Here is an 8,581-nt window from a genome sequence, read left to right as displayed (position 1 = left end):
GGGCGGCGGGAAGGCAGCATGTGGATACAATATCCGACCCCTTGCTTGCTAAACTTTCTATCAGTATTTTTTGGACTTCGCAAACGAGAGTTCCGGTCGTCGCCGCGGACGACCCCCGGCTCGAAACGGACAGCGACGTCGTAGGATGTCGCCGCGGCGCATTCAGTGCTCAACAACTGTCATCACGGAGGGACGAGACCTTCCCGAGGGGGTCTGGGATGTGTTCAAGCTCTTCCTAACTACCCAGGCTCGGCGCGACGAGCTGTTCAAGGCGAAGAACGCCGGCGAGCTCAACCCGCACAACCTGCTCTCCAAAATGAACCTCTGGTGGACCATGCAGATTCTCGACTGACCGGAGGGCGGCATTATTTCCGCGGACTCTGCGTACTTAAGTGTGGTCACGTGTCGAGTCGAGGCTGCGTCGGGATATGTCCTGGTATTTCGTGCCGCCGTTGCCTCGACGTCCACCGAGGGATAAGGGTTACAGCACTGAAGTGCACTGCCTCATGAGTCGAGCACGGTCGGTAGTCTACATACGGAACACGTCCGCGAGAACTCGCACGCGCGGGTGTTTCATGATGCGTGGTTGTTGCGGATTCTGTATGTAGCGCTAACCCTTATTCACTTGGCGTTATTATTAGTTGTTGTCAGTTGAAAGATGTGACAAGTGCGTGAATAACGGTGACGGCTGAAACCACATTCCGTTCGGCGGGTTAGCGATCGCTTCCAGGTTGGAAAACCACGCGAGCGCGTCCATATGGGCCCTCTCATGGATGCACGCGCGCGCTCCGGGCTGGGCGCTATCGCGAACCCGCCCATCCGCGCGTGGAGCCGCCGGAGGGTGTTTTCCCGGTGCCGAAAAATCGCGTAACCGTAAAATGACCCAGTTCTCGTATGGGCATTCAAATTGGTGATAATTCACTAATTGACATGGTTTCACTCGAGAAACGTACGAGAACTATTCAGAATCTAGATTTTCGTTCTTCAGGCGCTTGTCGGATGTGACATAGAGAATCTAAAAAGGCGGCACATGCATGCACCGGGTGCGAGATGATATGCGCGACGTGTACGAGGGCGAGGTTGCGAAGGTGGATTCGGTTTCGGAGCTCGTTCGGCGGGTCGATGGAGTCGTAGATGGCTTGCGTTCGCTCGTTGGCGCTGCCCGAGGCTCGGTGGGCGGTGTGTGCGGCGACGTTAAATTCAGAAAGCTTGTCAGTTTAATATAAGAGGTAGCCTCATTATATAATCGTTCGTTAAAAGTCTTACGTATTCTCTATCTGTCTAACACATAGACTATGAATACATATGCCTCATATGAGTATATGAGTAATAGTATATGTATGCTCTTTTATTATTATTTTAGTACGGGATGTAGCAACAACAGTGCAACAACATAATAGACTAGCTACACTTACCTTATTAACTTTTACTGATATTATATCCCGTTAAACATGGTTACACGTGCGTGGAAAAAAATCAATTGAGAGCAAGACAGGCAGGTGTACTTCGAGAAAGGTCAGAGCTCGTTGTCAAGATCTCTTCGCCTCCGATAGGCACGAATACTACTGCCTACTCCTCGCGCATCATGATCGGTATAAGCAAATCTTCTGGAATCGTTCCACAAATCGCATCTGCAGGCAAAGGTGGAACGCCCGAGGAAAACAACTCCTGCAGGAAAATTGGTGAACATTGCGCTTCTCCGCGGCGATACGCGTTACGTGAGACTCGCTCATTGGTCGCATGCCTTCCGGAAGAATGCACTACTGGCGGCGCATCTTTTATTGTCTTGAAGGATGGACCTGGAATTTTTCGGGCACTGTCCATGGAGAAGGCCAGAGGCGAGTTTTTCATAGTAGTGTTTTGACTGAACCGCCTGCACTTATGTACGTATGAGTGATTTCGCAGGCCACTTTCAGAGCAGCTTGGAGGTCAGTAGTAAAGTGGTATTTGGTTGTGTCGGCACGATACGTCTTCTTGCCGGCTATTACCTGATTGTTCTGACATCTTACGAGGTCGTGGACGAGATTCAAGGGTTTCGTGTCTACAGAGCGTCTGGTTTTGATATTGTGCGTTGTTTTGCGCCAGAGACATATGGTTCACTCTCTCCACGGCAGAAAAGAGATGAAGGTCGATACCTGCAGCTCTTGCGCGCCTCCTTACAGCGCGGATCGCGTCTACTCTATTTTTCATTGGGTTATGATCTTACACTGAACTGCCAACGACAACATTTATTTACAAGAAGCTCTGCTAGCTTGCCAAAGTTTATTGCAAAAGACAAACTGCTGGGTTCCAAGTTAACTCTTCGTGCCATGCATTCAAAAGAGGTCGCAATCACTTATAGAGGTCGAATGGCGGTGCCTGGAGCTGTTGAATACCCGAGAACTTGCTGGCAAACGGCGGACAAAAGTTTTTGCTGGAATCGGCATCCAGGTCAAACTCTCGCTACGGCAGTTGCTGCAACGGGAAGCGCTAATGAGCACGACGTACAGTCGATGATTTTGCCTTTGGTGTGTGGCAGCTTTGAATCATTGCAAGAATCGATCATGAACATTACTGTGAAGGTTTCCCTGATATCACGGACCTCCATCGGGCGGGTGGGCATCCGAAATCACTGCCGCGGCGTGGATTCAGAAGGTGAGGCAGCTAACTTCATCGAAACCGAGCAAGTGTTGGAGATCCCAGGGCGTGAAGCTTTGTATTCATTCGTGATCGTCCGCGGTTCTGTACCTGTTAAATGGTCGCAGCCCTTGGTAGACCTTGCGTGGAATCAGCAGATCTTGCTGCATGAACCATGTGATATTGCCCCAGTGCGGAGGCATTTCAGCCGTTTACTGTCACGATATGGGATCGTGACAGTCGTTGATCTACTCGGCACAATTGGGGATGAAGGTCGCTTGAAAGCTTGTTTTAAAAAGGCATTAGCGTCGTTGCCCCTACCGCAAACTCATGAGAAACTTATACGATATTTCCAATATGATGCGCATGCAGAATCTCGAAGAGGCTGTCCTGCCTCGCTTAAACGGTTGCAAATTTGGTCTAAATTGGAAATATGTCACCAAGGTTACTTTGCTATTACACTGGACGAAGGAACCGAAAGTGTTGTGACGCGAATGCAGGATGGTGTCTTCAGGGTAAACTGTAAAGACTGCCTCGATCGCACAAACATTTTTCAGTGTCGGCTTGCTCAAATTGCCTTGCAAGAACAACTTTGTGCAGTGCTGCCTCAAGATGGCGACAGCATGATTCGAAGGTTAAGTAGGTTGCACCGTAGACTCTGGGCCAATCATGGTGATCGCATAAGCCTGCAGTATTCCGGGACTGGTGCTTTAAAGCGAGATGCAGTGCGGGTGGGGAGGCAAACTCTTTCAGGTTTGCTGCGAGATGGGCGAGTCGCACTCACTAGATATTTTAGGGGAAAGTTTTCTGATGGCTGGGCACAGGATGGCCTAGATTTATGGACGCGGGGGCATTATGCATAAATAAAATAGTAAAATTATCGTCCGAATTGTGAGGTGAATGCCAAGATTTCTTTCGAAGGTCTGCTCTGCAGGATATGGTCTAAACCCACCTGCAGAAAGGGTTATGCTTGATTTGTACTTCCTTTCCCAAGCAAAGTGGATGAAGCAAAAGTATCAAGTAATGAGGGAGATGCCAATGGCATTGTAGATGTCAAGGGAAGTCGACGATCATATGAGTTGTTAATGTTAAGGGAAGGCGACGATCATATGAGCTCCGTGCCGCAGCAGATGTCGCATTTCTTAGCCTAGGGTTCGATAGGAAAAAAACCTAAGTTCAAAGGCCCTCAATCCATAGGGAAACGAAGGCGGGAAATGACGAGCTCGTTCTAAGCATCGTGAAGTCGGGATCATGTTCTAAGCATTTGGAGCAGCTTTACGAGACATCTTGCGAAGTAGGTTGCCCATCTCTTCTCGCTTCTTCTTGCCTCGAAGATGAGTTCCAAGCTGCAAAGCGAAACGAACAGTTAGCGTGTATTGGCAACGAAATATATCTCTTTCGGTTTGTTAAGGAGAACTGTGCAAAACATTTTAGAGGGCGATATCTAGAGGTCGCATGACCGCCGGGAAAACGAGAAAAGCAGGCGAACACGACGTGTTGCCACTGAGCGTCTGGCAAGTGGAGAAAACCCTATCGGGAAAAAAATGAGAAAACCCTAGAATGACGCACCTTTCTCTTTGCCAGCTTCAGCGCCCGTTTGTCTCTGCCCACCTTCAAAAGCTCCATGAGACGCTTTTCATAAGGAGCGCTACCGACGACATCTCGGATGAGGTCGCGGATCATCTTAACACGTTTCCCGAGTTTCTGAAAATCAGACGTGCAGTTAGCAAACCAAAAACCCTCGTCATCCTAACTTTTGTGAAGGCGTACCCCCTTTCGCTGTGAAGGTCGTGCGGCAAGCTTGCGCTTGGAAACGACATGTCCTTTGTGAAGACCAACTGCGATGCCGTCCATGTTGATGCCGCGTACTTCTGACACGTGCGGCCACTGGTGGGGTATTCTGGAAGCTGCGAGAAAAAATTCGCGTACTGCTTGCCTGGATGCAGAGCAGATTGATGTTTCGGGTCAATAAAGATTCGCGGCTGTCGCCGAAACACTTGAGGACGTGATTCATCATACATGAATAAATCGCTCAATAAAACCTTCGTTCGTACGAAGGTAATAAATAATATGATGTCATATTTAATATTAATGATTGAAAGTATCTATCATTGATATGATATCATATGTATGATATCATATCATATCATATTATGATAATAGAACATATTCCCTATTAGACCATATTCCCTATATCGTTGACTTTCGGTATTCGGGACGAAGTCACTTACGAAGTAAAGTGACGAAGTCACGTTAGCACCAAATTCCCATCCACCTGGTCTTTTCGCCCCCTGTAGAACTTTTATTCGTCTTCTGATTGGCCAGTCATCGTCAATTCGTCTTCTGATTGGTCGTGAGTTCGATCATTTTCGTAAAATCGTAGACTATATCACCCTACGATCACCGTTTGTCACTTTATTTCTGACTACAACGCTGTGCGACGGCTTCCCGTTTTTTGGAGTGCGACTGTTCAGCGAGACGTCCTTATCGTTGCGCTTGGCGTGCACGTAAGCGTCGTCCTCACACGCACGCCACTTCTGAACGAGACACGACGCTAACGCGTTATCCTAGGAGGCGGTGGTCGACGTCGAAGTTGACCGACCGTCGATGAAAATTCAGCTTCAAATCTAAACTATGTGCACTTCTTCATCGAAGCTGCATCGATCAAATCGTCTAAAACTTCGTCCCGAACCAGCCGACCGCGTCGTCATTCCTGAGTCATAAATCCTGGGTCATTCGTCCACAGGGAGGCACTTACGCAATTATGGTGATAAAATAATATAAATAGTTTTTGTCATCAGTCCAATTCTTCGAAACTTACCGCAGTCCTTGATTTAGTCTGCCGACGTAAGCCTTGCGAACGAAATCTCCATATCTTCATATTCCATAAATATCTGTGGCAATACTCAACTATCCGTACGAACCGTGCAATTTGATTGGCCAAAAACACGAATTTACTGCATGTTCTCGACCAGGCTCAATTTCCTTGATCTGTTGAACTGTGGAGAAAAGTGAGGTAAATGTATCGGAATTCGAATTCGAGGGGGCTGCTACATCTACTGTTTTCCGATAATCAGAACAATTGTACTTCAGAGGAAAGAAACCGCCCAAATAATTAGCCGACAAACTTTTTTCAAGGTCCCCATCCGATATCATAGTCATTCCAACGAACACCAACAAAGATGCCCCCCAAGGCCACCGCGCACCCAAAGTATGAGGACATGGTTAAAGCTGCCATCCTCGCTCTCAAAGACAGGAACGGCTCCTCCGTTCCTGCAATTGCAAAATACCTCGCCGCGAACTACAAGCTCCCGGACAACTTCAAGAAGATCCTTTCAACCCAGCTCAAGAATCTCGTCAAGTCCGGTAAACTTCTAAAGGTCAAGGCTTCCTACAAGCTTGGCGAGGCACTCAAGAAGGTTCCCAAGAAGCCCAAGAAGAAGGCCGCGCCCAAGAAGAAGAAGGCCGCCAAGAAGCCCAAGAAGAAGGCTGCTAAGAAGCCCAAGAAGGCTGCTAAGAAGGCTGCCAAGAAGCCAAAAAAGGCTGCCAAGAAGCCGAAAAAGGCTGCCAAGAAGGTCGCCAAGAAGAAATAAAGTTGCTCACTCGGGCAAGCAGCACATACGGTGTCTTGTCGACACCACCCCTTTATCCAAGATCTCTCGGCTTGTGCTGACTCGGCAGCTCGACATAAAAATTCTTGACAACTCGATCTACCTGATTAAATTTTATCTGTGCCCTGAACACTTCAGGATAACTATATGCCTCCACAACTTTGGCATTTGCATGCCCTTACGCGGCTTACCGAAGAAAGCCACAGGGGTAAGCATCTCACATCCACAGTCGGATCCTTGAAAAGGGCCCAAATAAAACTGCCATCCCATGCTCTCTGCCTTCCACAACACAGCCGAAGGGTTTGACAGGCGTAGCCTCATGTCAAACTTCAGCAACGTCTTATACCCATCAAGGATGGACATTCGCCTGACGGATGATATTGAAATTTAAGTAGTAAGACGCGCCTGCGTCAGATAAACTGATCTGACCACCACGACTACTTCGAAGGAAGGTAAAAAGTTTCACACCTTCGCCAGTAGTGCTGGGTTGAAAGGCAAGAAGCATGGATAAGTACACTCGTCCAAGATTTCTTGAGCCTGTCTGGGTTCACTGGAACATGTGAAGATTAGTCGACTTAATATTCCGGTTTAGTCGTTGGTGCGGGAAACATATTTTGGACGGCACCACATTGTCACGGATACCGAACTTGTCAGTGACTGTACATAGTGCCAGTGTAGCGGTGGGATATGCAGTAGGTCTCCAGGACCAAGAACACAGTCAACATACGGGGCATTTAAAAAATCTGGAAATTCTGAAAGCATCCCCATCAGAGATCCACGCAGCTCAATTTGACTCGAATTACAATACTTGGCTGTGGTATTTCGGTATAGGTTAGTTTCACAGCGGGGGGCATAGAGTCGGACATACTTATAGCCAGCGATCTGCGAGAAGAGGTTTGCATGCGGATCGGTATGTAGAGGACTTATCGTGCCAGCTGGGCCTATCCATATCATTTTCTTTGGAAAATGACCTCTCGTACAGCTTCCTTGGGAACAAAAAAATGGGAAATCGAGATCGTGAAGAAGACGGGGAATATGCTCGAAAATGTCATGCTGCGCCATATATCCCTTGCTACACCTCGAGAACACGGTTTCGTCGAATATTTCCTGAGGTTCCGTTCTCCCGCAAAACGCGTGCATTGCGTCCCGTCGTTTTCTGATCCGCTGTTTCAGATGAAACTGATTAGCCATCTCAGCCGCCTGCGGAACAGCTTTTTCAGGTCTGACGTAGTTTTCCATAAATTCGGCCATGGACATTAATTTTTGAGTCCAGGTGCAGTGCAAGAAGTGTTCACCACATTCGATAGGTACAACTCGATCTTCTGTGGAGACAATTAAGTATGCAGGGTCACGCCACTTGTATAGCGCCGGCCATCCCTCACCAACGCCGGACATCATGAAAGGTTCACTTCCTAGCAAGTCATCAAGGAGGGGAACGGTGCTTAAACTACCAGCAGGATATGGCCGGGATAGCTGTTGAACTGGCCGACGAATTGGATTAGCGTCGCAAATGAGAGATCCTAATGGCAGACTGGAAGACCATCGAACTAACCGCCTTCTCATAAAGTTAGCAGGAGAGATGCTGTTATGCTTGCACCCGATTCGCCAGGGCCGTTGCACTTTCTCTGTCAGGTGGTTTGTTACAGTCGTTTTCTCAACATGACGTTCTCCAACGATGGCGACTGATCCACATTTTAGTGCGTTGCAAACTTGCCGAAGTGTAGCCTCAATCACGCCACGATACATAGGAATGCCAAGGAGACCAGCAATTTGTACCCGTTTTGAGAGGTGTTCACGTGAAAATGTCCAAGTTGATTCATCGTTTTTCTTACTTTCTATGAGCAGGGCGGTGGACACGAAGAGCAACGTTCCAACTACATAAAGCTCCCTCCATGCAAGACAAGCATCACTCCACGCTCCCGTGTGGAGCTTTTCCCAAGCTATGTCTACCGCTATTGCAGCAGTATGATTTATCTTGACTAAGTATTTCGTCGTGGGCCGGGTATCCCGCGTGCTCTCTTGAAAGCAGGCACGTAAAGCCAGCATAGAATCGTAGGACGCTCGAAGTACTCTTGCCACGCTTCCACCACCAACGACACTAAGTGTGGGTACCAAACGATCGAAGTTTTCTTTAGCTCGCAAAAGAAACGTGGATAACAGGTCATATAACCCATTGGGATCTGACGAGTCGCACATGTCGCAACCGGCGGACCTACTGCCATATCACGAATCAAAGTACTTCTTTACGGCTTCGTGACAGAGCTACACAGTAATTAACAACACAATTTCTTCGAGGCAGCTGGGCTCCTGAATAGATATTCGAAGGGCCGGGAGATATTCGAAGAAGGGCCGGG

The 8,581-nt window shown here is 48.2% G+C and overlaps 5 protein-coding genes across 7 annotated transcripts; 3 read left to right on the top strand and 2 right to left on the bottom strand.

Annotated features, from left to right (window-relative positions):
* Window positions 1-145: 145 nt before the first annotated feature.
* MICPUN_55048 (predicted protein) lies at window positions 146-352 on the top strand (the record flags this gene model as incomplete). The annotated part of the gene is made up of 1 exon (XM_002507497.1): window positions 146-352. The coding sequence occupies one exon, from the start codon at window positions 146-148 to the stop codon at window positions 350-352; it is 207 nt and encodes a 68-aa protein (XP_002507543.1).
* Window positions 353-1,599: 1,247 nt separating this feature from the next.
* On the top strand, window positions 1,600-4,106 carry MICPUN_114040 (sac phosphatase). The gene has a single exon (XM_002507496.1). The coding sequence runs from the start codon at window positions 1,890-1,892 to the stop codon at window positions 3,477-3,479; it is 1,590 nt and encodes a 529-aa protein (XP_002507542.1). The 5' UTR covers window positions 1,600-1,889; the 3' UTR covers window positions 3,480-4,106.
* On the bottom strand, window positions 3,042-4,544 carry RPL36 (60S ribosomal protein L36). The gene is made up of 3 exons (XM_002507094.1): window positions 4,387-4,544; window positions 4,186-4,320; window positions 3,042-3,962 (listed from the first exon to the last, which is right to left on the bottom strand). Exons 1-3 carry the CDS (start codon window positions 4,468-4,470, stop codon window positions 3,873-3,875), a joined length of 309 nt encoding a protein of 102 aa, XP_002507140.1. The 5' UTR covers window positions 4,471-4,544; the 3' UTR covers window positions 3,042-3,872.
* A 671-nt stretch (window positions 4,545-5,215) lies between these two features.
* Window positions 5,216-6,256, top strand: MICPUN_113606 (predicted protein; the record flags this gene model as incomplete). Of its 2 annotated transcripts, none has more annotated exons than XM_002507495.1 (1): window positions 5,216-6,256. In XM_002507495.1, one exon carries the CDS (start codon window positions 5,799-5,801, stop codon window positions 6,207-6,209), a length of 411 nt encoding a protein of 136 aa, XP_002507541.1. In that variant the 3' UTR covers window positions 6,210-6,256. The 2 variants fall into 2 exon arrangements, with proteins under 2 accessions (XP_002507541.1, XP_002507540.1); XM_002507494.1 differs by having other exon boundaries at window positions 5,799-6,256.
* Window positions 5,216-8,423, bottom strand: MICPUN_113605 (the record flags this gene model as incomplete). Of its 2 annotated transcripts, XM_002507092.1 has the most annotated exons (3): window positions 5,216-6,594; window positions 6,694-6,764; window positions 6,837-8,423. In XM_002507092.1, the coding sequence occupies 3 exons, from the start codon at window positions 8,421-8,423 to the stop codon at window positions 6,342-6,344; spliced, it is 1,911 nt and encodes a 636-aa protein (XP_002507138.1). The 2 variants fall into 2 exon arrangements, with proteins under 2 accessions (XP_002507138.1, XP_002507139.1); XM_002507093.1 differs by lacking the exons at window positions 5,216-6,594; window positions 6,694-6,764 and having other exon boundaries at window positions 6,816-7,295; window positions 7,437-7,790.
* Between the last annotated feature and the right edge of the window lie 158 nt (window positions 8,424-8,581).

The sequence above is a fragment of the Micromonas commoda genome, chromosome 1 (assembly GCF_000090985.2).
Source record: "Micromonas commoda chromosome 1, complete sequence".
In the NCBI taxonomy this organism is placed as follows: Eukaryota; Viridiplantae; Chlorophyta; class Mamiellophyceae; order Mamiellales; family Mamiellaceae; genus Micromonas; species Micromonas commoda.
Note: the sequence above shows the minus strand (reverse complement) of the source record. Positions and strands in the feature narration are given on the sequence as shown.

Bases quoted from the DNA above. Each gene is read 5' to 3' on its own strand.
- MICPUN_114040 (XM_002507496.1), top strand. From the start codon at position 1,890: ATGAGTGATTTCGCAGGCCACTTTCAGAGCAGCTTGGAGGTCAGTAGT.
- RPL36 (XM_002507094.1), bottom strand. From the start codon at position 4,470: ATGGACGGCATCGCAGTTGGTCTTCACAAAGGACATGTCGTTTCCAAG. The intron at 4,321-4,386 runs GTACGCCTTCAC...TCTGATTTTCAG, and splicing joins GACCTTCACAGCGAAAGGGG to AAACTCGGGAAACGTGTTAA. The intron at 3,963-4,185 runs GTGCGTCATTCT...TTCGCTTTGCAG, and splicing joins TGAAGCTGGCAAAGAGAAAG to CTTGGAACTCATCTTCGAGG.